The sequence below is a fragment of the Phocoena sinus genome, chromosome 2, assembly GCF_008692025.1.
Source record: "Phocoena sinus isolate mPhoSin1 chromosome 2, mPhoSin1.pri, whole genome shotgun sequence".
In the NCBI taxonomy this organism is placed as follows: domain Eukaryota; kingdom Metazoa; phylum Chordata; class Mammalia; order Artiodactyla; family Phocoenidae; genus Phocoena; species Phocoena sinus.
This window is the reverse complement of record NC_045764.1, coordinates 93,461,185-93,488,934: the sequence shown is the minus strand read 5'-3', so window position 1 is coordinate 93,488,934 and position 27,750 is coordinate 93,461,185. Positions and strand designations below refer to the sequence as shown.

Sequence of the window (27,750 nt, the reverse complement as noted above, 5' to 3'; positions counted from 1 at the left end):
CTGTATGATCTTAATTACATAAAAATGGATGCTAAGTTTTGTAGGTACACAAACAAGACCTAGGACGACACATCAAACAGTAAACTGCTTGTGATTGTGGATGACTTTGTTTTTTCTTCTTGTGTTTTTTGGTTTCCTATTTTGCACGTGTTAACTTTTAAGAAATAAGTGTTATTTTAAAAACCTTTTAAAAAAAGGCATAGATTTTAAAAGTTGAGGGAACACTGATTTGGATAACTTGTCAGTGAAACTGAGTTTTACAGGTGGAGAAATAAAGATTAGAAAGTATAATAGGTTCATAGGGGGCTTCCCTGGTGGTGCAGTGGTTAAGAATCCACCTGCCAATGCAGGAGACATGGGTTCAATCCCTGGCCCAGGAAGATCCTACATGCCACGGAGCAGCTAAGCCCGTGTGCCACAACTACTGAGCCTGCACTCTAGAGCCTGTGTGCCACAACTACTGAAGCCCGCGTGCTTAGAGCCCATGCTCTGCAACAAGAGAAGCCACGACAATGAGAAGCCCACGCACCACAACGAAGAGTAGCCCCAGCTCGCTGCAACTAGAGAAAGCCCGTGCACAGCAAAGAAGACCCAACACAGCCAAAAATAAAAAAACAGGGCTTCCCTGGTGGCGCAGTGGTTGAGAGTCCGCCTGCCGATGCAGGGGACATGGGTTCATGCCCCGGTCCGGGAAGATCCCACATGCCGCGGAACGGCTGGGCCCGTGAGCCATGGCCACTGAGCCTGTGTGTCCGGAGCCTGTGCTCTGCAACGGGAGAGGCCACAACAGTGAGAGGCCCACGTACCACAAAAAAAAATAAATAAATAAAAATTAAAAAAATAAAAAAACAAATAAATTTATGAAAAAAAGAAAGAATCATAGGTTCATAGAAACAAAGTTTAAACTCTGTTAAGAAATATGTAAATAAGCTTAGAAGATGATTTCATTGGTTCTTTAAGGTGAGGTCCTGAGGAAATTGTTCATCTATGAAGCTTTGAGAAAGTTGTAACAGTAATATAAAATGTATAACTGAATAGATTCTATGAAAATTAGTATTATTTTGTTTAATAAATATTTATTGGGTATCTGCTATGTCCTAGGTACTGTTTACGTCCTGGGAATGCTTCAGTGGGATTTACAGACAAAAATCTGTTCTCATAGAGGTCACATCCTAGCACTTAGACAAGGAATATATTGCCCTTAAAAACATAAGTAGGGCTTCCCTGGTGGCGCAGTGGTTGAGAATCCGCCTGCCAATGCAGGGGACGCGGGTTCAATCCCTGGTCCAGGAAGATCCCACATGCCGCGGAGCAGCTAAGCCCGTGTGCCACAACTAGTGAGCCTGCATGCTGCAACTACTGAAGCCCGCATTCCTAGAGCCCGTGCTCCGCAACAAGAGAAGCCACTGCAGTGGGAAGCCTGTGCACCACAACAAAGAGTAGCCCCCACTCACCGCAACTAGAGAAAGCCCGCGCACAGCAATGAAGACCCAACTCAGCCAAAAATCAATAAGTAAAATAAATTAATTTTTTAAAAAATATAAGCAAGTAGGTAGATGAAAATGGCATTTAAGGCTGTAAAGTTAAATGGTTAAAATGGTAAAAGCAGGACCATATGGCTTATTTGACTTCAATCAAAGGAGTCTTGGTCACCTAGGGAAGGAAGTACTAAAGCCTGGAAATAAATGCCTTCTCTGTACTCCAGACAGAGCCATTGTGTACAGCTGGTATTCTCTTCTGGTTTTCTGCAGTGTGGTAGCCCTGACCGTGGTGACTAGTAGTTGAAAAATTGGATAGGTCAACGTTTGGTAGCTCATATGATATGGCTGTAACCTAAATACCTCTGGGAAACATTTGCTTATATAGTATAATGCACAAAGTTATTTCTATATATTTTTAAATAAAATTACTTAGAATTCTAAAAGCCTTATTCTAATTCTTTATTAAGGTATTTTATATGATTATAGATAAATTTTATATAAGTATTTCTCAACATTGAACATTTAGTCATTATAAGTATACACTATCATAACATTATTCTTATGATGTTTCTTTACTGATCATTTCAGATTTTTGATCACCGTGCTGAAGGAGCTATAGATAAAAATGCTAACAGTGTGTTGATAAAAAGCCTGAGCAGGACCCCATCTAGTTGCAGCAGTTCTCTGGATTCAGTCAAGGCTGATGGGACCTCTCTGGACTTCAGCAGTAAGACCTTCATGAAGGCTAAATAATAGAAGTCATCTGCTTACTTGACTAATAATAAATGTATTTCAGTTCAGGAGATATTTGAAAGTTGTATAAGCTTTTTGGTAGTTGATAAGTAAAGTCATACTTAGTTTATTTTTAATTGTTAGTTATTTTAATAAATTGAGAAGTGTATATTATGAAAGTGATTTTCTTAAGAGGCTTATAATTAGTAGAGAAACATATATGGAGCCTTAAAACTGTAATACACTTTGCCTTACAAATGACTGTCTTCCCAGAAAAATCCTAGCGGATAGCTTCAAGAGCTTGAACCACACATAAACCTGAACAATAACTAAAATTAAGTTTACAATTTAATTTTGACTTATTCATCACTTGAATTTGCTTTACTTGTAGCACACCCCAGTAGTCAAATAGAATCACAGTTCCTCAGAGATACCGTTTGTGAAGAGAGCTTGAAGGAGGTATGTTAAAGTAGTTCTCATTTCTAATGCAACTAATTTCCTTATTTTGTTTTCTCTTGTTTAATTTTTTTTAATTATGAAATGTTTCAAATATACAGGAGACTAGTTTTCTTTTTTTTCTTTTTTTTTGTTAAGGATCCAACATGGCAATTAATTATGTGGAGTAGAATCACAATTGGAAGACCTACGTTTTGTTGGGTTTTTTCCCAATTTTACTGTTACTGAATAAACTTAAGAAATAATATTAGATAAAATCTGCTTATGTATAGCTTACAAATATCTGGATAGTGTTTCCACAAATATATGCAAAGCACTTTAAGCCATTTAGAAACAAAGGTGGTAGTTATAGCCAAAATGACTCACCTTGAATGGTCATGCAAACTTTTTTTTTTTCCTCAGAAACTCAAAGATGGGAGAATAACAATAAAGGAGTTCTTTATACTTCTTCAGGTCCACATTCTGATACAAAAACCTCGACAGAGCAATCTCCCAACCAAAGTAAGTTCAGTTTCTTGGTAAAATAGTTATCTCAGTTAAAATATATTGTACTTGTTTACTAAACCGCATCAAAGCAAGCATTTATTAAAAAACAAAAAAATCTAAGGAAGCAAATTTTCCTATAGAAGGTTTTCCTGTAGAAGGTACATTTGGGGTTAGCATAAAAATTGATTTTTTAAAAAATCATGAATTTTGAAAATGTGAAAAATTTTTTTTCATTTCTTGCCATCTATTTTGTTTTTTATACTTTTTCCTGAACATACGGTTTTTAAAAAACCAAAGTACAGCAGAAGTTTGTTTTTTCAGGTTTTTTTTTGTTTTGTTTTTTTTGTTTTTTTGTCTGCATTGGGTCGTCACTGCTACGCACAGGCCTTTTCTAGTTGCGGCAAGTGGGGGTTACTCTTCTTTGCAGTGTGCGGGCTTCTCATTGTGGTGGCTTCTCTTGTTGCAGAGCACAGGCTCCAGGTGCGCAGGCTTCAGTAGTTGTGGCACACAGGCTTAGTTGCTCTCTGGTATGTGGGATCTTCCCAGACCAGGGATCGAACCCGTGTGCCCTGCATTGGCAGGCGGATTCTTAACCACTGCACCACCGGGGAAGTCCCCAGCAGAAGTTTTTTTGTTTGTTTGTTTGTTTGTTTTGCGGTATACGCAGGCCTCTCATAGAATACTTAAATAATACAGTCAACAAACTGAGTTTAAAAGATTAATAGACAAACATATCACTTACATACAAAATTACATAATATTTTTTTCACTTAAGTCTGTCGAACATTTACAAAAGTTAATTATGCCCTTGGCCACAAAGAAAATGGAAAAAAAAATGGAGATTTCATGGACATCATCTGATCTTAATCCAGTAAAATTAGAACTAATAAAAGGACAAATAGCTTCTTGGAAATTAAGAAACACATTTCTAATTAACTCATATCAAAGAAGAAATCAAAACTATTTAGAAAGCAATGTAAGGAGAACATTTAATGCCAAATATACGTGATATACAGCAGAAATTATACTTACCAGGGAATTAAAAGCCTGAGATATCATTGTTATAGAAAAGACTCTAAAAATAAAGGATTTTTTAACACTCACTTTAAGAAATTGGAAAATGAACAATAAAATAACATCCATAAAAAGGCAGGAAGACAGATTTAATGCAGGTAAATAGTAAAGTTATTGAAATAGAAAAAAAATAAGTAGAAAATATAACAGATCTAAAAACTGGTACTTTGAAAAGACAATAAAATAAGAAAACTCTTAAAGAGCCTAATTAAGAAAAAGGAGAAAGCTAAAATATATATGGTTGAGAAAGAAGACATGTCTACAGATTAAAGGAGAGATTAAAAGAATTTTTTTTTAATCCACCAACTGTGATGACAAATTTTAAGACCTAGATGGTTTTTCAGAAAAACATAAATTACCAAAATTAATCCAGGAACTGGAAAACTCTAATTAACTACCATTGAAATTTTTTTTTAACAATTTACCATTAAAATTGTCACTAGGACCAGATGAGTTCTAACTTTTAAAGAATAGATCCACACATACATGAATATTTGGTTTATGACAAAGATGCCCCTGCAGAACAGTGGCCTTTTCTATAAATGGTGTTGCATCAGTTGGATATCCATAGGAAAAAAATGAACCTTGATTCAAACTTCACCCTATACATAAAAATCAGTTGTATAGGGCTTCCCTGGTGGTGCAGTGGTTGAGAGTCTGCCTGCCAATGCAGGGGACACGGGTTCGTGCCCTGGTCTGGGAGGATCCCACATGCCGCGGAGCGGCTGGGCCCGTGAGCCATGGCCGCTGGGCCTGCGCGTCCGGAGCCTGTGCTCGGCAACGGGAGAGGCCACAGCAGTGAGAGGCCCGCGTACCGCAAAAAAAAAAAAAAAAAAAAAAAAAAAAAAAAAAAATCAGTTGTATACAACACCAAAAGTACAAGTGACAAAATTAAAATTTGGAGCTCATCAAAATTTAAAACTTGTGTGCTACAAATAATACCATCAAGAAAGGGAGGGCTTCCCTGGTGGCGCAGTGGTTGAGAGTCCGCCTGCCGATGCAGGAGACATGGGTTCATGCCCCGGTCCGGGAAGATCCCACATGCCGCAGAGTGGCTGGGCCCGTGAGCCATGGCCGCTGAGCCTGCGTGTCCAGAGCCTGTGCTCCGCAATGGGAGAGGCCACAGAACGGGAGAAAACATTTGCAAATCATACATCTCATAAGAGACTTGTGTCCAGAGTATATAAAGAACTCTTGAAACTCAAAAAGACAACCAAATTAAAAAATCGTCTGGGACTTCCCTGGCAGTCCAGTGGTCAGGACTTCACACTTCCAATGCAGGGGCATATCCGATCCCTGGCTGGGGAACTAAGATCCCACATGCCCCGTGGTGTGGCCAAAAAAAAAAAAAAGCCAAGAAGCTATGCAAATGGTCAATAAACAAAATTGTGATTAAAGAAATACAAATTAAAATGAGTTACTACTTCACACCCACTAGGTTGGCTGTAGTCAAAAAGACAAAATAATAAGTATTGGCAAGGATGTGGAGAAATTGGAATTTTCTTACATTGCTGATAGGCGTGTAAAATGATGTAGCCACTTTGGAAAACAGTTGGGTATTTCCTCAAAAAGTTAAACATAGAACTATTATATGATCCAGTAATTCCACTTCTAGGTATTTACCTAGGAGACTTGAATACATACATCTAAACAAAAACTTGTACATGAGCATTATTCATAATAGCCAAAAAGTGAACTGATTATGAGTTACTTGAAGCTGGGATGGGGTGGAGGAGAATGGGGAATGACAGCTAATGGGTACAGGGTTTCTTTTAGGGGAATGAAAATGCTGTAAAATTAGCTGGGGCTTGATGTTGTACAACCCTGTGAATATATTTTTAAAAAAATTGTATACTTAAGTGGGTGAATTATATGGTGTGCAAATTAAATCTCAATAAAGTTGTTTAGAAAGAAATCAATTATAGGAGGATTGTATATCTAACATGAAAAGTAAATCAAAGATGGAAACTGGGAAGATACTCATGCATCTTTTGGGTTGCCAACCTCATTATTCTTATCACCATAGTGCCCCTTCCTAGTAGAATCTCCTTGCCTCAGCTGAAGATGGGGAGTAGAAAGGTGCCTAGGTATACAGCCAGAGTCTTAGGAAAAGCAGAAAGAGTACCAGGGGACCAGAGAAAGCAGAGGGGAAGGGTAGGAACAGAGAGGATGCTGGCAGGGTGGAAGAGGGAGAGGGTATGTAGGAAGCTAATCTTTGAGGGTATGAATGCTCCCCTTTCCTCTCAGGCCTTACAGAGGTCAGGAGGGGCAGTGTTAGGGAAATAAATCTGGGAACAAACCCATCAAGATAGTAAGAGAAATCAACTATACTTCAATAAAATAAATTTTTTAAAAAAGATGGTAAGAGAGTTCAAGCTGTATCAGGGAAGAAACTTAAAAATCCCAAAGTAGAGGAAGGCCAAAGAAATGGAGTATGTATGGGCTGTGGAAAATGAGGTTCACAGCTATGGGCATCTGTTCCAGGACTTAGATGACTATGAGTCTCCTTTAGGGTAGAACTGGGGAGAACATTTTTGAGGCAGGTGGGGAGATGTGTGGCAGCCCTCATAGACAGGTGTACAGCATCCATATGTGTGTGTGCAGTTGTAGGAGCTCAGCCGGCAGCACCAGCAAAAGGTACTATGTAGAAATATCAAATCACTATATTGTGTAACAAGAACTAATAACAGTGTTGTAGGTCAGTTTTATTTCAAAAACAAACAAACTTATTAAAAATGAGATCAAATTTGTGTTTACTAGAGGCAGGCAGTGAGAGGTGGGGAAATAGGATCAAGGCAGCCAAAAGGTACAAACGTCCAATTATAAGATAAATAAGTGCTAGGGATGTAAGGTACAGCATGATAAATATAATTAACACTGCTGTATGTTATCTATGAAAGTTGTTAAGAGAGCAAATCCTGTGTTCTCATCACAAGGAAAAATTTTTTCTATTTCTTTAATTTTGTATCTGTATGAGACGATGGATATTTTTGTTTGTTTTTTTGAGATGATGGATGTTTATTAAACTTGTGATAATCATTTCATGATATATGTAAGTCATATCATTAGCTGTAAAGCTTAAACTTATTCAGTGCTATATGTCAATTATATCTCAATAAAACTGAAAGAAAAAAAAAAGGTGCTATGGTAGTGCCCCAAGACCTCCTGCATGCCCAAGGAGTGGCTCAGGCCACTTCTGGCCGCCTGGCCGGCCGGGCCGGCGGGGAGCACCCACTCCGGCGCGCGCCGTGGTGGGAGGGGCCTGAGGAGTTGGGGCCTGCCGCGGGGCCCGGCGGGGGCGGAGCCGGCGGCCACCGCCGCGGGCGAGTAAAGGAGAAGGCGGAGCGGGAGGCAAAAACACTATAACTTACGCCCTTTCAGTGCGGTTGAGGAACTACTGCAAGTACCCCTGCCAGGCCTGAAATACCCAAGAGCTGATTGTGCATAAATTGGGCACTTAATCAAAATAAGTCAAGTGAGGAGGGTGACCTGTGCATATAGTCCTGGACTCAACGTACAGCAAATTACCCATGTATTGCATACAGCATGGACAGTTGCATCCAGTATGTACCCATAGTGCCTGAGCCTAATATCCATTGGCACTTGGCATTCCTGGTGAATCTCTGAGAATGTGGTCCCATGTTTCACTTTGTGGTTATGAAGCTTCAAGAGGAAACCTACTCTTTTTTAAAAAAAAACTTTACTATTATAGGAATTTTCAAACATATACAAAAATAGATAATAGTTTAATGAACTCCCCATGTATCCATCACCAAACTTCAAAAATTATCAACTCTTTATTCTCTACATTTTCCTACCTCCCCACCCCTGTTATTTTCAAGCAAATCCCAGGCATCATCAATTTATCTGTATTTCAGTATGTATCCCTAAAAAGATGGGAACTCTTATTTTTAAAATATCCAAATACCATAATCATATCTTAAAATTATTAAGTCAGTATTTATATTTCCCTGATTGTCTGCATTATTTTCCAGTTTGTTAAGTTGTAACCCAGGTGAGGTCCAAACATTATAAACACTTGATATCTCTCTCTCAATTATCTTTTAAAGTATAAGGTCCCCTTCCATAACCCTCCCTTCCCCCCGCTTCTCTTTCTCTCTCTTCCTCTCTCCCCTAACCCCCTCTTTTTATGAGGAAGCCAGATTTTTCCATACTCTGCTAAGTATGGATTTTGTCCATTGTGTATACCCAAACTTTCATTTTAACGTATTCCTCTGTCCTTTGTATTTTCTGTAAATTGGCAGAGGCCTTTTCAGATGAAGGTTTTTTTTTTCAAGTTTACTTTATAGTTGTACTTTCATCAGGAGATAGTATCTGGTGATGATGTGATGATCAACCATTATTTAATGATCAACCATTATTACTAGATTATCTAGATCTAGTAACTCATTAGGAGTTTGTAAAGTAGTGATATCCTAATTTTCTTCTTTTTTTTCATTTATTGTCTAAATACTTCTATAAAAAGAAATATTCCTTTATCAAGTATTTGGCTCCTATATGAAAGGCAGTCAGCCATTTTCCCAAGGAGGCCTGATTTCTTTGAGAAGAAGTATAGAGCTTTGATTTTTCTTTATAAATTTAGCCTTAAAAATATTTTTTAAGAAAGAGAGTCAACATCAGTTATAATTGCTTTTAGCACATTTTTACACTTTCTGAGCATATCTGTTAGAAAGCTTGTTACAGATAGAGAAATGAGATTAAAATCTCATTCGTTATTTCCTTTTAATTTGTCAACTGAAAGGGGAGAATGAGAGGAAACTAACATTTGTTAGATTACTTCAGCAGGCCCTGAGCTTTGGTACCTTTTTTTTTTTTAATATTTATTTATTTTTAGTTTTGGATGTGTTGGGTCTTCGTTGCTGCATGCGGGCTTTCTCTAGTTGTGGCAAGCAGGGGCTACTCTTCGTTGCGGTGCGCGGGCTTCTCATTGCAGTGGCTTGTTGCGGAGCACGGGCTCTAGGCGCACAGGCTTCAGTAGTTGTGGCATGTGAGCTCTCGGTAGTTGTGGCTCGAGGGCTCTAGAGCACAGGCACAGTAGTTGTGGCACATGGGCTTAGTTGCTCCATGGCATGTGGGATCTTCCCGGACCAGGGCTCGAACCCACGTCCCCTGCATTGGAAGGTGGATTCTTAACCACTGGACCACCAGGGAAGTCCCGCTTTGGTACCTTTTTAAAAGACTTTTACTTTAATCTTAAGAGGTTGGTCAATATTGTCAATATTGTGCCCATTTTATAGGTGAGGAAACCAAAGCTTAGAGTGGTAAAATGACTTATTCCGTGCCACACTGCCTATAAATAATGTACAGTTGTGGCGTTTTGTTTGGTTTGGTTTTTAAATGTAATGAGCCAACTTGGTTTTTCCAATACTGCATTAAGGACATCAGAAAGTCATTGGATTAGAGCTGTAAGATGTTTAAAAAATGTCCAAAAGACACTTAAGACATTTTTAAAATAACTAAATTTTTACTGCTTTATTTTATGTATATCAGAAAAGTTTGAGTTCAACCTGGGATACAAGTAAGGAACAGGGTTAGAGAATAAAAATAGAAAAGCATGATCTTGGAAACTGGCATCTTCTTTCTTTCTTTTAAGGGAGAAGTTTTTGGTAAGTTTGAATTTTCAGGTATTGATAGTTTTTAAAACAATGCATAGCCATTTTCCTTTCTCCTCAATTTTATTGAGGTATAGTTGACAAATAATGCATAGTATTTTCAAATCACTTTCAATCCTATGAGTGGAACATCCACAGTTCCTCTAAACATCTGTGAGAAATTGACTTTGAGATTAGAGACTTTATTTCAGATTCCAAGTAGTAGCTTACTAGGTATATGAATTTAACAGAGTTTTCAAATTTTTCTTTGTAGAACTTTTTAAAATAGGCACTCTGAGACTTGAAACCGTTCTTGAACATGGTTTGGTTCTCAAAATACCAGTTTTGAGGGACTGATTTTTTTTTTTTCCAGTTTACTATAAACACATCACCTACTCCAGAAGACCTGATGTTAAGTCAATATGTTTACCGACCCAAGATACAGATTTATAAAGAAGATTGTGAAGCTCTTCGCCAGAAGATTGAAGAGTATGAAAGTTTGCATTTTTTTGTGTGTTTTGTTGGATGGGTAAATAATCTGTGTGGCAAGGTTTTGATTAGAATAACACCGGCATAGGAAAAGTTGATAGCATTAATTGGCAGTGTGATATGGGAAAGAGTTTCAGCTTTGTAGTCAGACAGATGGAAGTTCAATCCTGGCTACAACAGTAGCTGTGTAACCTTAGGTAAGTCATTTAACCTTCATTTCCACATCCATCAATTGAGGATAATAATACCTACTTAGTAGGTAGAAATGAGCAGTAGAAATAGTGTATATAGAAAGGTTGCGTGCCATTCTTAGCAAAGAGTAGGTCCTTAATAAGCAATCATTATTAGATTATGATATCATAAATTGCAAAAGAACATCTTTAAAAGAAGATAATACCCTTTAGAGATTTATATATAGTGCCTAAAATCAAGATTGACTTTGGGTTTATAATTCTATCACATTTGCCCTTGATTTGCATTTATAAAAGAACAAGGTTTTACTCAGACTATTGTCAGTGGTTTGGTATAAGTAGATGCTGCAGACTAATTTACAAATTAGGTATATCTAGATTTTCGCAGGTAAATCAAGACTTGCGACTCAAGACAATGTTTATATCATACTTATCTAGAACTGTCAAACTAAATTTGAACCAATCTAACAAATAGAAAAGAAATGAAATAATCTTTTAAGAATCGTGTAGTTTTAAAACTTTTGGTGGTGAGCACACTGTAGTGTACATAGATGTCAAAATATAATTTACACATAAAATTTATATAATGTTATAAACCAGTTACCTCAATAAATAAAAATAATTAAAGGGAATTATGTAGTTTTAAAACTAGAAGTTTAAGATGCTGTTAAATTATAGTACTGCAGATTTGCCTGATTTCTGGCTTGTTCATTCAAGAAATATGTATCGAGCACCTACTATGTGCCAGGCACTGTACTAAGTCCTGGGGTTCATCACTGAACAAGACAAGTTTCTTAACTTAATGTTGTTTAAAAGAGTTGGGTGTCTCAGGATTTGTCTGAGAATGTTTTGTTTTGAATGAAATAGGTAGATCTTGTATACAATGAAAAGTCTGTTTAGATGTGCTCTACTGTTTGATTTTGCACCTATGTGCCTGTATATATTATCTTCTAATTCTGATAAAAATGTATTTCTTCTACTTATTAACAAGAAACTAATATATAACTTTGCTACTTTTATTAATGGTATTCTATAAAGGTGAGATAAGACCAAAGTGAATTGGAAACCTTTACTTAAAATAATAGCTACAGGGCTTCCCTGGTGTCGCAGTGGTTAAGAATCTGCCTGCCAATGCAAAGGACATGGGTTCGAGCCCAGGCCCGGGAAGATCCCACATGCCGCGGAGCAACTAAGCCTGTGCGGCACAACTGTGGAAGCCCACGTGCCACAACTACTGAAGCCTGTGCGCCTAGAGCCCGTGCTCTGCAACAAGAGAAGCCATGACAATAAGAAGCCTGCGCACCGCAATGAAGAGTAGCCCCCGCTCACCACAACTAGAGAAAGCCCGCGCACAGCAACGAAGACCCAACACAGCCAAAAATAAATAAATAAATAAATTTATTACAAAAAAAAAATAATAGCTACAACTTCACAACAATAATGCATTCACAAGCTTAAGGATTCTCTATAAGCGATGTATTTTTATTTTGGAACAAGTTGATGCATTGAGATGAGAATTCTATTTATTTGGGAGGGAAGTTTTTTTGAATCATAACATTTTTGAACTGTTCTCCAAGTGTTGAAATAATCAGGCTGGCCGCTGTTCCTGAGTGAATTCCCCTCTTTATGTAGAAAAGAACTAGGAAAAATTAAGTATGCCTGTAGATCTGAGCTGATTCATTCTAGCTGACTTCTGAACTCCGTGCTAATTAACTTTTCTATATTTTAGATTAAAGCTTTCTGCACTGAACCAAGATAAACTGTTCACTGATGTAAATAGGAACCTATGGGAAATAGTGAGACACTACTCTGATGAGGAGGTACTTTTTTCTCATTTTCTGAATGGGAATCAGTATAGACATTTTGAGAAATGTTTATTGTGAAATTAGTAACTGTTACTTGATAATTAGTGATGAGTTCTTTAAAATTTACTTCTCAGATATAATATATAAACAAGATTTTATTACACATGAATGATTATTAATATATAATCTTTTCAAACCTTAAGTGATCAATTTAATATATGAAATATATTTGAAATTTATTGAGTTCCCTCCTTGTTTGCTTTTCACTTAGATTAAGATTAGGGGAAGAGATTTACTTTAATTGATTAAATAATAAGCAACTCATTTTATATTTGCCCTAATTAAAGAATTTTATTAACTAAGAGCCAGTCATTTTCTAATTTGTAATATAAGTGAATTAAAAGTAGGAATCAAAATTGAAATCTTTGGACTTAAACTATTAAATGGTATTAAATCTGCAAATGAGAAGCCTTAGGAATCAGAGTCTAGGATGGGCAAAGCTTAGCAGGTACCAGCTGAACCAGCCTTCCCAGACCATTTGCCTTCTCTAACTCATTTGTTTGAGTGCAGTGTAATCTTTGACTTTCCCTTACAGCTGAAGGCCTTTGGAATTTACCTGAACAAAATAAAATCGCGTTTTACCAAGATGACTAAAGTCTTCACTCACCAAGGAAAAGTGTCCCTGTACAGCAAGCTGGTACAGTCGGCTCAGGTAATTTGAGACAGTTAAGAGCTTAGAAAAATCTATTAAAATTACTTTATAGTTGGGGCTTCCCTGGTGGCGCAGTGGTTGAGAGTCCGCCTGCCGATGCAGGGGATGCGGGTTCGTGCCCCGGTCCGGGAAGATCCCACATGCTGCGGAGCAGCTGGGCCCGTGAGCCATGGCCGCTGAGCCTGCGCGTCCGGAGCCTGTGCTCCGCAACAGGAGAGGCCACAACAGTGAGAGGCCCGCGTACTGCAGAAAAAAAAAAAAAAAAATTACTTTATAGTGGTTATGGAATATGAAGCATGTTCCTTAGGAGACATGTGAATGAGAACTGGGCAAAAACTTAAAATTGTTCGTAAGAGGTGGGGTTCAATTTATTGAAAGTAGTAAATCCTGGCATCTTGAGTAATTCTAGAATACATTTACTAATATGTGCCTATGTGTCATCTCAAATTTGTTATTCATTATACATACTGAAATAAAACAATACAGGATTCTGATCTTCCATTGCTAAGGACTGTGCTGTAGTATGATCTTCCTCATAGTCCATACTCAGCTGTGTTTGTGTGTGCATGTGTTTAAAGTAGCATTTCCCAAAATGATCATCCTTTAAGAAAGGTCTTGCATAAAAAAACTTTCCATTGAAAATGTCTGGGAAATGTTACATGCAGTGTCCCCGTTTTGGAGAAGTATAATAACTAGCATATTAAAGTCTAAGGTCAGAAATATACATATATATATATTTTTTTTAGTCTAAAAAGAAAGAAGTGCTATAATTCTATTTGACCAGTGTTTCCCAAATTTATTTGACCATAGAACATTTTTCATGAACTCTTTTTAAGTAATATATATTAACATCTTATATTACATGGAAATGCTAAAATAAAGTACAAAATATGAACTTATATTAATCTGTTATGTATGCTTTAAAAAATTCTTTTAAGACCAGACTTGAAGTTTTGATCTTTGTTTTAAGATTTGCCTGTTCATGAATTAGACACAGCAGTTTGAACCACTTATAATGTTATAATGTTTTGTTTGGAGTTTTAACTTGACAGTCTATGATATTGTGTGTTTAGAACGAGAGGGAGAAGCTTCAGAAAAGGATAGATGAGATGGACAACATACTTCAGAAGATTGATAACTGTCTCACTGAGGTGGAAATAGGTAAAGTATCTTGAATACTTTTCCAAAAGAAAATTTAATTGTATCTAAATGCTTCCCTACAGTACACATTGCTGGTAGCACTATGCTGAAGGCTTGTATTAGCAGCTTGAGCCATTAAATTAGAGCAAATTAAAGCTCCTTTACTGTCATTCATAATGCAGTCAACAAGAAATGCCCAAGATAATAAGTCTCTTTGGGAAGCTCTTCATAACCTAGACCGTGATATTGTGTTGTTGTTGTTGTTTTAATAAATGAACTTACCTCTGTTTGAAAATTATCTGTCCTTTCAGTTGGATCTCTCATGATCCCGACTTGTTAGTATTATCTTGAAACTACTTTCTCGAAGATCACAAAATTTCCCATCATCATCAAATTTGGTAGCTCTCAGTCCTTAGCCATCTAGATGTCTTTCATCATTTGACACTGCTGATTATTCTTTTCTTCCTGAAACTTTCTTCTCCCTGAACTCTATGATACTGCACTACCCTGACCGTATTCTTTTCTCCTAGCTGTTCCTTTTAGCTCCTCTGTTGTCCCTTCTCTAACCCCTTGTGTAAGCATTTAGATTTTATCATCTGCTCATTTCTATATTCTTTCCCCTAATGCTTTCATCTGCCTTAACAATTATGTTATATGAATAATTCCCAAATTCAGTGAAATTCATCAAGCATTTGTTGAGCACCTGCTACATGCCAGATACTGTGCTTAGCATCAGAAAAAAGATATACACAGATTTTTGCCTTTAAGTGGCTTATAATCATTTTGGGTGAGGGCATCTTTAGCCTCTTTCTCTTGAGTTCCAGACTTAATGTTTCCAGCTTCTTGCTGAACCTCTCAGCAAAAGTGTCCTTAAGCACCTTAAACATTATGTGAAAAAATGGAATTTATTGTCTTCCTTTTCCAAAATAAAATCTGAAAACTTCTTATCTCTATAAACAAGTTTTCTTTCTCATCTCTTAACGGCATCACCATTCTTATAAATTGTAAAAGGCTCGAAATTTTATTGTCTTGTAGTCTCTCTTAAGTCCTGTCATATCTGCTTCTTCAGTATCCCCTGTGTTCTTTCCCATTCACATTAAGGCTGTCAGTAATTCTGACGTGCTATTTCCAGTCTTCTAACTAATCTTTCTACACTCTTAATTTTATTCTATTACACTCTTAATTTCATTCTGTCTCTTTCCTGTCCAACCTGCACATTGCTGCCAGATTAATGATTATGAAAGACAGTTTTCATTATGTTACTTCTCTGAAAACTTTTCTGCCTTTCCATTTATTACAAAATAAAATCCAGACTCCTGAGCTTGACATTTAACAATCTCTACAATCATTTTCAGATATTCCTTTCTTATATGATTTTACTATTATTCCCTTACACATCCTAAATTCCAACCAAATTTTGTCATTTCTGTGCAGTGCTGCCACTTTGTCTTTGCCTAATGTATTCTCCCTCTATTTTTACCAAAGGACATGTTCTCTATCTTCCTTGAGCTACCATGGCTACTTTGTTAGTACCTCTTATATTACCTATCATATCTACTTGTAATTATGGTTACTTTTTATAGTTTATTTTCCTAAGTAAATTGGAAGCTCCATAGGGGCAAAGATCAGCTTTTATTTTTCTTCATGTCCTTCAAAGTTCTTAGCACTATGCTTTGTACAGAATAAGTGCCTAGTACATGTTTTCTACATTGAATTGATAAGTATATGAATTTCATAATCTTAAACTGTACCACCCCTTTGTTCATTATCTTGCTTTTTTACTTCATGAAAATAAATAGAAGCCATTAGGGTCAGAACTTCTAAACTTTCTGCTACCAAACAAACCAAACTTTTATATATCTATATCAATTCTTTCATCCTTCCTTTTCCCTAAGATCAGTGTTTCCACCTAAACTTTGAATTGCAGCGCCTCTTGTCTTCTCAGGAATCTTATAGCACTGATTTTCTCTTATCTATTGTATATTCAACCTCTCTGCCTCTTACACTGGATATGTTCACCTCTCTCTTATCTTTAAAAATACCAACAACCACACTCTTTCTAGGTACCACTGGATGGCTCCCTATTTCTTTCTTCATTATTCCTTGAGCAAATTACTGAGTACCTGTTATGTGCCTTGTATAGTGCTCGGTGCTAAGAGTACTATGGTGATTAAAAACAAAACTTTATGCCCTCGTGGAGCATTTTTTTTTCATTTATCAATACTTCAATTACTTTCTTTTGTTTAATATTTATTTATTTATTTGGCTGTGTCGGGTCTTAGTTGCAGCACACAGGATCTTCGTTGCAGCATGCAGGGTCTTTCGTTGCAGCATGTGAGCTTCTCTCTAGTTGTGGCGTGCAAGCTTAGTTGCCCCGCGGCATGTGGGATCTTAGTTCCCTGACCAGGGATCAAACCCATGTCCTCTGCGTTGGAAGGCAGATTCTTAACCACTGGACCACTGGGGAGGTCCCCGATTACCTTCTTTTAATTCAAACATTTATACACAAAGAAAGGTTTCCATGCTTTAATTTTTTAACATAATATACAGAACCACAATACTATTTCAATTGCAAATCATGGGAGATCACATTCAAATATGCTTGGATTTGACAAGTTGCTATTACAATACTGAGAAAAGATTATAAGAATTAAATAGTTTTATGGTAACTGCTATGGAAGAGTGGTTCCATGGTGCTATAAGTTCCTGAAACAGAAATCTGACCTAGTCAGGTCAGGAGAGGCTTCCCTCTGAGGAAGTGTCATTTAAGTCAAGATCTGAAGAATAAGTAGGAGTTAAAGTGAGAAGGGAGGGGAGAGCCGACTATTCAATATGAATAGCACAGGTAGAAGCCCTTCTATGGGAAAGAATATACCAAGTACAAGGGTCTGAAATAAGGCCAATGTGGCTAGAATAGAAAGAGCAAAAGGGAACACAGTCTGAGATGAAAGTGGAGATGTCACTTTTAGGGGCCAGGCCAAGGAGGGCCTCTTAAGGAGTTTTGAGTTTTTCTAAGAACAGTGAATAGCCATTTGAAGGGTGTTAAGCACTGGCTGCAGTGTAGATACTGGATTTGAATAGATCAAGAGTAATTATAAGAAGTTAAGTGTAGTTATTGGACTGATGTGGTTAAGAAAGGACAATAGCTTATATTAAGGGAAGCTGGTGGTGGCAAAGGATAAAAGTGGATTCAGAAAATATTTTTGAGGTAAAAATCTAAACTTGGGTTTGGATGTGGGGAGAGAGAAGGCTTTTAAGGATGCGTCCAAGGTTTCAGAAACAAATTAAATTTAAAAATGTAAATTTGTGTATGTGCATCTGTATATGTGTATCTGTTCCTGCTTAGTCCATGGGGTTTCCTAACAATAACTTTAATATATGCAAATTATATATAAACAGTTTCCATCTCAGAGTGTCCCCTAAGAAGCTGCTATTGGAGATCATTGCCATATGGCTCAAAGTTCACTTGTCTGCCACTAGAAGCAAGTCTTCGTATGAAATTATTATTATAGCTCAGTGCTTTTTTGGCAAGGAAAGGTGGAGAAAGATGAATGTGAAATATTCTTAACACTTCATTTGGGGACCATCTATTCTTTTCATTTCTGGTTGTTTATTTTTGACTGAGTTATTCTAACGCATGTTGTCTACTTTAGAAACTAAGTATTTGGAGGATGAACAGAAAGACAATCCTGTGGAAGAGTGGGATTCTGAAATGAAGTCTGCAGAGAAAGGTAACTGAATTAATTAAGGAGATAAATGGGGGGGAAAAATCCCCTGTTCTGAGTTTATTTATTTATTTAGGTAAGATTAGTGAGATAGACTTTTCAATAAAACAGATGATTTTTGTACCAATATTTTAATGTGTACATTCTGATAGATTTATTTTTCTTTTCAAAGAACTGGAACAGCTGAAAACTGAAGAAGAAAAGCTTCAAAGGTTAGTCTTCTGTTTGAGTGTTAGAAAATATGCTAAACTTCACATGGCTAAGTGACTTCCTACCTCCAGAAACTGACAAGATTGAGGGCATGAGTATTGACTAAGGCTGAGTCAGAGCTTCTACTGTACTTTGAACTTGACCTTGGAGGCCATCTTAGTCAATAGTATTTTCTAAGCATTTATTGTTTACAGAGCATTAATCCAAGGCAGTAGTTCTAAAGCTTGTAAAATATCAGGATCCTGGGCTTCCCTGGTGGCGCAGTGGTTGAGAGTCCGCCTGCCGATGCAGGGGACACGGGTTCGTGACCCGGTCCAGGAGGATCCCACATTGCCACGGAGTGGCTGGGCCCGTGAGCCATGGCCGCTGAGCCTGCGCGTCCAGAGCCTGTGCTCCGCAAGGGGAGAGGCCACAACAGTGAGAGGCCCGCGTACTGCAACAAAACAAAACAAAACAAAACAAATATCAGGATCCTATTAAAGAAAATCTAGCATTAAACTGCTTTTATATGGCACTTAAGTATAAATAAATATAAAATGAGGTATATGTTTCTTTTTTTTTTTTTTTTTTTTTTTTTTTTTTTTTTTGCCGTACGCAGGCCTCTTCTCACTGTTGTGGCCTCTCCCATTGTGGAGCACGGGCTCCGGATGCGCAGGCTCAGCAGCCACGGCCCACGGGCCCAGTCGCTCCATGGTATGTGGGATCCTCCCAGACCGGGGCACGAACCCGTGTCCCCTGCATTGGCAGGCGGACTCTCAACCACTGCGCCACCAGGGAAGCCTGTGTGTTTCTTATACTCTGGATCTTATTTAACTATAAGACTAAAAGAAATCAAATACAAATAATGGCAAAACCAAAAAAATTCCAATTGAAAATGTAAATTTGACAGGTGATAATATCAATATTTGGCTAAAAATAAATTGATGCTAGCAAAATGACTAACAAATTATAAGTTCTATTTAGCTCTAATAAACTGAACAAAACCAAATGCAGGCACTGAAATTATGTCATGTCTCAGTTTTATGTTGGGCATTCTTACAGTCTACATTATGCTTACATTTTTAACATCAAAATGAAAATGTAAATTTTAATAATAATCCTAGAGAACATGTGAACCCCTAAGAATATCTTCATGGATCCCAATTTGAGCGCCATTGATTTAGGTCTTTCCTAAGTAGACCCAAACTTCTAGTTTAATGCTTATTAAAAAAAAAAAAAACTAAGAATGCAAAATGGATGTCATACACCTCACTGGGGAGCCATTTAGCACATGACTTTTTGTCATAAACTTTTAATGAAGTCTCAATTCTCTAACAGTGGCCTTATCTTTCTCTAAATACCTGGTTTGATTTGCAGAAATCTTTTAGAGCTGGAGGTACAGAAAAAGCAGACCCTTGCTCAAATAGACTTTGTGCAAAAACAAACAAATAGAACTGAAGAGCTACTGAATCATTTGAGGTAAGGAAAAGTAGGTGACATTAACTTGTGTTTTATCCTGTACCTTCATGGTTGTCTAAATCCACTAGTACAGTTGACATGTGTTTGTAATGTGTATCACTGTTTTTAATCTATAATACAATGCATTCTCAAAAAAAAGTTAATATACTCAACACTAAGCTGAAAGTATACAAGGTGGGAGAGCTATGGAATTATAATTTTTAAATATTTAATATTTTATATTGCCTAGACTTGGTTTTTCTCTGATATACAACTCAGGATTGAGTCCATTCTTATTTCTTTCAAAAGCATAAGTTTGTATATTCACAATATTGGAATTAAAGTAATGATTGTCTCCCAAGACAGTAGAAAACTCCAGCAGCTGCTGATGGTACTATTCAGGTGGTATAAGAAGTTAACTCTCTTCTTTTATCTCAAAAAGTGGTTTTTTTGTCTTGTTTATTCTCTCTTCAGCTTGTCTGAATGGGATGTCATTGAGTGGAGTGATGATCAAGCTATATTCACCTTTCTTTATGACACAGTAGAACTCACCGTCACCTTTGGAGAGCCAGTAGGTGAGTAGCAAGAATAAGATAATTCCCCTGCACATAAATGTACGGCTAAACTTAAAGATTCATATCTCTATTTTAATACAATAATAACTATTGACATAATAAAAGCACTGCTGAAAATCTTAATTAAAAGAGGCAATCTCTTTAATTAGTGATAATAGAATTTTATTTTATTAAATAAAAAACAAAATAAAAATTCAGCTAGTGAAAGTTGCCCTTTGTCAAATTACATTAGATAGAAATTTTGCCCATCCAAAATAATGGATCAACATGCTATTCATATCTGTTTACTCTGAGTTCCTTTTTTCCATCTGTCTTTTGTGATAGAGAATTTACTCTAATGGCTGATGATTCTTGACTGGTTGTTTTTTTGTATATAAGTTAACCTAAAAAGCTAATTGGAAATTCTGTGTGTATTGGTAGGTTTATCAAAGTAGGTAGACATCACTATATGGTAACTTGACAGAGTCCTAGCTATTTTGTTAAAATCTCCTGTCAGTATCTTTAGGTCTTTTCTCTTGAAACAGATAGCTTCAGCATGGCCAACCCTGGGTGATCATGGCCAAATTGAAACTTAGGATCTTTATAATCTCCCAGCCTCCAAACCCAATTCTCCTTAAAAGTTCCTGGGAATTCCCTGGCAGTCCAGTGGTTAGGACTTGGAGCTTTCACTACTATGGCCCTGGGTTTAATCCCAGGTTGAGGAACTAAGATCCCGCAAGCCGCGTGGTGCGGCCCCCCCAAAAAAAGTTCTTTTTCTAATGAATACCATCAACTTCTGTTCAAGTTCAAAATTAAAACTTAGGAATCACTCTATACCTCTTTCTTTATTTTTATTTATTTATTTTTGGCTGCGTTGGGTCTTCATTGCTGCACACGGGCTCTCTCCAGTTGCGGCGAGTGGGGGCTGCTCTTCGTTGTGGTGCACGGGCTTCTTATTGCATGCGGTGGCTTCTCTTGTTGCAGAGCATGGGCTCTAGGCACGTGGGCTTCAGTAGTTGTGGCACGCAGGCTCAGTAGCTGTGGCTTGCGGGCTCTAGAGTGCAGGCTCAGTAGTTGTGGCGCATGGGCTTAGTTGCTCCGCAGCGTGTGGGATCTTCCCGGACCAGGGCTCGAACCCTTGTCCCCTGCATTGGCAGGCAGATTCTTAACCACTGCACCACCAGGGAAGTCCCTATACCTCTTTCTTCCTCACCAGGCATATCTAAATCATGAAGAAGACTTATTGATTTAAATTTAATATTCATCTACTTTTTTGTGTCTCTTCTATCAATAGTCATCTCTAATCTAAATGATTACAATAACACTATAGCTGGTCATTCTGGATCTTTTCCTTTTCCTCTCCAATTCTTTCTCCTTCCTGTAGCAATAGTGATTGTTTAAAAGTTTATCATGCACCTCCTACTCTTAGACTAATGATCAAAATACTAATATAGCCTGTAAGGCCCTGCATGAATTGAATTTTTCCTCCTTTTCCTGCCTCATTTTACACTGTTCTCTGCACGTCGGCCACAATGGATTTCTTTCATTTCCTTAAAAGATCATGGTCTTTCATGCTCAGTCATATTCCATCCTACCTCAGGACATTCATACTGATGTTTCTTATGCCTAGAAGCTCTTTCCCCTGTCTTAGTCCTTCTGGGCTGCCATTTTAAAAATACCATAAACTGAGTAGCTTATAAACAACTACTGGAGGCTGGAAGTTCAGTTCTGGAGGCTGGAAGTCCAAGATAAGGATGCCAGCAGAGTCAGGCCAGGGCCCTTTTCCGGGTTGCAGACTTTTCATTGTATCCTCACATGACTGAAGGCCTAGTTAGCTCTCCAGGGTCTCTGTTGTAAGAGCACTAATCCCATTCCTGAGGGCTCCACCCTCCTGATCTAAGCAACTCCCAAAGGTCCCATCTCCTAATACTATCACACTGGGCATTAGGATTTCAGCCTATGAATTTCAGACCATAGCACCTCCTCTTCACTAAATAAATGTCTACTAATAGTCTTTAAGAGCTCAGCTAAATTATCACTTTCTCAGGAAAGTTTTCCCTGACTCTCCTTTACTCATTCCCTCCACTACTTGCCCTCCTGGAATGTGTTCTCATTGCTTCCTGCAGTTTTCTTAATTGAGCTTATTATAGTTTGTAGTTCTTAGTATGTTTATTAGTACAATTATCTGTGTGTCCCCCTGAGTTGTAAGCTTCTTTAGAGCGTAGATTGATCATGTCTGTTTGTCTCACTGTCATATCCATGGTGCCTAATACATAGAAAATAATCAACAAAGTGAAAAGAATCAGAATTTGAGATACAGGAGATAACTCTGGTGTCTGGAAGAGCAATCAGCTCTCCTGGCTACCTAAAATTCATTACTATAATGCTGAAAGCATACATGATTTTCACTGTATTAGTACAAAGATAGTAGGTCTGGGGAGGTCATAGTCATTTTCTTTATATGGTTCCTGAAAATAATATTATCTTCACACAGAAGTTAGGGATCAAAGGAGGAGGCCCTGATAAATTACAGAAATGTTCCACACCTTAAATGTCATTTAATGGCCTGCCCAGTTAATATAGTTCAGCATTCTCAGGGGAAACTTTGCATACACAGAGAATAATATGATTCAAGGATAAACCTTCAGCTGCCTATGAAAAAAACCTTGCTACCCAGAAAGAGGAGGATTCTAAAGTACTGAGTTATATGTGGCTTTGAATCAGATAATAAAAAGAAATACTATCCTTCTGTTGGTTTTTCCTAGTTGGTCTCCGTTTCCTGGACAAGGCTTGTAGGAAGATTGTTGACCTGAATTTTCAATCTCTGTTAGATGGTAAGTTCAAAACATTTAAACCAACAAGACTTTGTTGGAAATTTACAAGTGTATATTACTCCTTGAGAACTCTTTTACATACTAAATTAAATATAAACAACAACAATAATAATAATTTGTTCTTAGAAATGTGTATTAGACCTAAAACTGCTTGGGTATTGTTCCAAATATTGGGTGGGTTTTAAAAGAAATTCTTTTAAAAAGTTATTACTAGATCTTGAACAATGGTTAATAATAGCTATTTCCATAATTTACAAATTACTATTATGAGTACTTACTCTGTATCAGGCATGTGTACTACCTACATCAACACTACTCCCCATTTTACAGTTAGGGAACTATAGCTCAAAAGAAGTAAGTATTGTGTTTAGGATCACTCAGCTAGTAAGGAAAGCCAGAATTTAAACTCAGGGTTATGTTACATTTAAGCCTATACTTTTAACTAAGTTCTATTCTATATGTGATAAAGGCTTGAGTTTATATAAGAATGTCTTATGTTCACTATATATGTTGATTTATGTGTTTGAAAATAAAATGGAGAAGATAATTAGACACCTAGTAGTTTGAAGGTATTTTTAGTTAATATTTCTAGCTTGTATTTATATATATATATATAAAATATATGAATAATAAGTAATACTCTGCTTTTGATTTTTTTTTTCCCCTTCCTCAGAGGATAAAGCTCCTCCTTCCTCCCTTTTAGTTCATAACCTTATTTTCCAGTACATTGAGCAACAGCAATCCTGGAAGAAGAAATGTACAACACAGCATCAGGTACCCAAGGTAAATTCCCATTGAAATATTTAAAGGAAAATTATGTTAACTGTCCCAAACAGCAGAACTGAGGGTTTCCCTGGTGGCGCAGTGGCTGAGAGTCCGCCTGCCGATGCAGGGGACACGAGTTCGTGCCCCGGTCCAGGAAGATCCCACTATGCCGCGGAGCGGCTGGGCCTGTGAGCCATGGCCGCTCAGCCTGCACGTCCGGAGCCTGTGCTCCGCAACGGCAGAGGCCGCAACAGTGAGAGGTCCGAGTACTGCAAAAAAAAAAAAAAACTCTTGCACCAAACAGCAGAACTGAAATTTTATATATGTAATAGTGTATCCTGAAATGATAAATATATTAAATTGTTTAACTTTGGGGGGTTCTTTATAAAAGAGCCACTAAACACTGAAATGTTTTCATACTCTCATTTTTTTTTTTTTCCCTATTTTTCCCAGATGCTTCAAGAAATCTCACTGGTAGTGAGCCATTGCAAACTTCTTGGAGAGGAGATTGAGTTTTTAAAGCGATGGGGACCAAATTATAACCTAATGAACATAGCTGTGAATAATACTGAGTAAGTGTGTTAGTTCCCTAGGGCTGCCATAACAAAGTACGACAAACTGGGTGGCTTAAACAACAGAAATTTATTGTCTCACAGCTCTGGAGGCTGAAAGTCTAAGATTGAGGTGTCAGCAGGGTCAATTCCTTCTGATGGCTGTGAAAGAGAATCTTTTCCATGCCTCCCTCCTGACTTCTGGTGATTTGCTGGCAGTCTTTTGGCATTCCTTAGTTGTAAATATATAATCCCAATAGCTCCTTTCATTTTCACATGACATTCTTCCTGTGTGCGTGTCTGTGTCCAAATGTTCCCTCTTGATTAGGACACCAGTCATTTTGGATTAGGGGCCCCCACCCTACTCCAGGAGGACCTCATCTTAATCCATTAAATCTGCAATGACTCTGTTTACAAATCAGTACATACTCTGATGTACTGGGGATTAGGGCTTCAACACATGAATTTTTAGGGGACACAACTCAATCTATAACAGTAAGTAATTAGTTGAAAACTTATTAAGATAATTTATTTTATTGAGTTTCATGACTAATGAAAATACAACCATAATCATATTTTGTTGCAGTTGTTTTACTCTGTTTGTTTGATAAGGACAAGAAATGATGTATACCAAAGTTTCTCATGCCAGTATAAAAGCAAAATGTATTTGTGTTTCATTCTATTTTTGTTTTGTATTTTTAATTGAGGATCTTGTCTTTTACAGATTGAGGCTTTTATTCTGCAGCTCAGCAGCATTTGCAAAGTTTGAGATAACTTTGTCTCTCTCAGCCCATTACCCATCTGTCCCATTACCTTTCTCTATTCAAAATCACCTTGGAAACATTGGGTGAGTAAAAGGCCAGCAGGAAAGGGCCCCCAACTACTTTTTTACCTTTGTTATATCTTTTGAAAGATCTCTCAAAGTGGTCAGAAAATGGATAGACCATAGTGAAAGCCAAATGTCACCTCTATCTGACTTCATTTTGAAGAATTTGTTCTTTTAAAGTCAGTGACCTTCATTGCTATCTCCAGTGGATGCTGGAGACAGCTGGTCTATTTTTTTATACTTGCTCCACTTTTTGAACACCCCTACCTAAACAGGAATCAAGAAGGATAAAAATCCTGCATAAGCTTAGTCCAGATCATATTTGAACAACTTTTATGGTGCAGTCATAGTGCTTTTCTCAATTAGTCTGTGGAAACAGACCTAAAAATATTTCATTTCTACTGTATATTTTGTGACTTTTTGGACACACTGCTGACAGATTGTAAAGTGACAGAGTTTAGAATATGCCCACCTCAAATCCATCAGCAAACACCAACAGATATTTATAGCTAGAAAAAGCAACTAAGTCAAGATACCTCACAATTATATACAGAATTGGTTCTTAGGCCTTATTTTTGGAATCTCAGTTTAAACTGGACAATCTAGTTATTTCCAGAAATACCTATTTGTGCTTCCTAGCAGTCTCAGAAACTGTACTCAAAAATATGAATTCCACTGAAATTAAGACAAGTTTCCAGAAAAATTAAGTAACCTTTTGTTCTTTACAGCCTAGATAAAATCGCTGCCATTCTGTCTAAAGTGCCACTGGAAGACAACTACCTAAAGAATGTAGTCAAGCAAATTTACCAAGATCTGCTTCAGGACTGACTGCCATTTCTACCAGTAGACCCATGGGCTACAGTTGTAACAAATCAAGCACAGTACACTAAATAACAATATTATGTCAGAGTCTCCATTGCTGTTTAATCATCTTTAGGTCATAGAAGCCTAAAATTTCTTCTGATGATGTTATAGTTAATTTGTATGGTTTTTAAATTTCTGCAGTCAGGAGTAATGAAAGGCCTCAAATAGCCTGCTGTCAACTTACTCACCTTTCTACCAAAGGTTTAAGTAGTAGAACACTTAGGGAAAATTTCTCCTAACTAAAGTTGTGCTCTCCGCTTCAGTACAAGCCCTAAGGAGTAACTTTTAAGTATAAGAAGAGGTGTCACCACCGACAAAAACATTAGCCATTTTCCATATATAGGGCTGTGATTTTTAGTTGCTGGCTTCTGCCTACCAGGTATTTCTGGGGTAGTCATGTCTATCTACCAACCACTCATCTTCCTTTTGCTCCATTCCAGAGATGTTATTAAGAGAAAGCAATAGCACTCAGCTATTGGAATGGTTGCCATCTTTTCTCAAAGGCCTTGCCTTCTTTTAAATAGTGTCTATTAGTATTTTCCTAATAAATATAATTTTGTAGGGAAAGTTAATTCATCTTTGGTCCAATACATATATGTAAATATATTAATATTGTTCTTGTGTTTGTGAGGTAGTAAGGAGATGTATATAGAAATACAGAAAGATGTATAGACACCCTTCTGCCTGGGCAGTTTCTATCTTTCTGAAGGATGCTTTACAGCAAGATTCTCAGTCTCCTTTTATTTAATAACCAGCTTCAAACAATATCACACCCAAAATACAGGTTTGTCAAGTTTTGGCAATAGTAATGAACTTAATATAAGTACTGGTTTCTGAAGCCATACGTTTCTCATACATAAAAATAAGCACGTCATTGATATTGAATGATCAGTATTATCTGTAAGATAGACAAATATGAAAAAACTTCACCCAATCTTTAGTCAAATCTTAATCATGATAATTTTTGTTTCTCGTATATTGAAGCCTAAACTAAAATATATTTGCATTTTTAAACTAGTTCGTCTTAATATTTTGCATTATACTTTAGGATGGGGTTTAAAGACCTATGGGGCCCACGGATGTTATCTGCCCTTTTGATTGGCTTTTACTTCGGAGCTACTTTGTCAAAAGAGCAACTGGTCTTTTAAGCTTCAAAAGTCAACATAAAACTCATTTGCCATAAAAATCAAGATGTAGATGTTCCCTATTTCTGTGAACTCCTTGAAAAACTTTTAAAGTCACCAATATGGTCTATTTCTCATGAAACTTAAATTAGTTTTCTTACTGGAGTTATTTCTTTTCTGTAAAGCTAAAAAATAGTTTTGTTTTATGCATTTTGGTAACCTGGAATGACCAGTTCCCAGAATGATTTGGCTTGTAATGATGGTCTCTGCTTTCTTGGGCTTGGAGTACATAATTGTAATATTTACCTAGTTATTTGCTTTTGTATTTGTTCAAAGTATTGCTTATTTTTATAAAATTCTTTGGAAGTTTTTCCTCTACTGATTGGAAGCAGATTAGTTTTTGTGCTATTAAAATAAGCTTATTATATGAAATATTTTAAAAGCAGTGTCTCTTTATGAAGTTTTTTTTTTTTAACCATGTATCCAATACATCTTTGAAGATATGCCAAAGAAAGCTCCATTTAGGAACACCCACCTATTTGAAAACTCAGATAAGATTAAAGTATGTCAGGACCTTAATCAAAGAACCAGGTACAAACCATAGTTATCCTTATGTCTCTAAAGGACAGTAAAAGAAAGCTATTTTGAAGTTCCTTAGGAAACTATCACTTCTTATGAGTTA

General features: G+C 37.1%; 1 protein-coding gene across 1 annotated transcript in view; it reads left to right on the top strand.

The window, feature by feature from the left end:
• Positions 1–27,506, top strand: part of KNL1 (kinetochore scaffold 1) — a 64,544-nt gene extending 37,038 nt beyond the window's left edge. Inside the window, exons 11-26 of the mRNA XM_032624410.1 lie at positions 2,070–2,208; positions 2,605–2,672; positions 3,072–3,170; positions 10,215–10,330; positions 12,251–12,341; positions 12,922–13,038; positions 14,112–14,199; positions 17,832–17,909; positions 18,076–18,115; positions 19,470–19,571; positions 20,025–20,125; positions 22,870–22,938; positions 23,612–23,721; positions 24,157–24,275; positions 24,979–25,101; positions 25,809–27,506. Of these exons, the coding sequence (XP_032480301.1) occupies positions 2,070–2,208; positions 2,605–2,672; positions 3,072–3,170; positions 10,215–10,330; positions 12,251–12,341; positions 12,922–13,038; positions 14,112–14,199; positions 17,832–17,909; positions 18,076–18,115; positions 19,470–19,571; positions 20,025–20,125; positions 22,870–22,938; positions 23,612–23,721; positions 24,157–24,275; positions 24,979–25,101; positions 25,809–25,908 (1,560 nt within the window). The 3' untranslated portion in view covers positions 25,909–27,506. The remainder of the gene's footprint in view (positions 1–2,069; positions 2,209–2,604; positions 2,673–3,071; positions 3,171–10,214; positions 10,331–12,250; positions 12,342–12,921; positions 13,039–14,111; positions 14,200–17,831; positions 17,910–18,075; positions 18,116–19,469; positions 19,572–20,024; positions 20,126–22,869; positions 22,939–23,611; positions 23,722–24,156; positions 24,276–24,978; positions 25,102–25,808) is intronic.
• Positions 27,507–27,750: the final 244 nt, after the last annotated feature.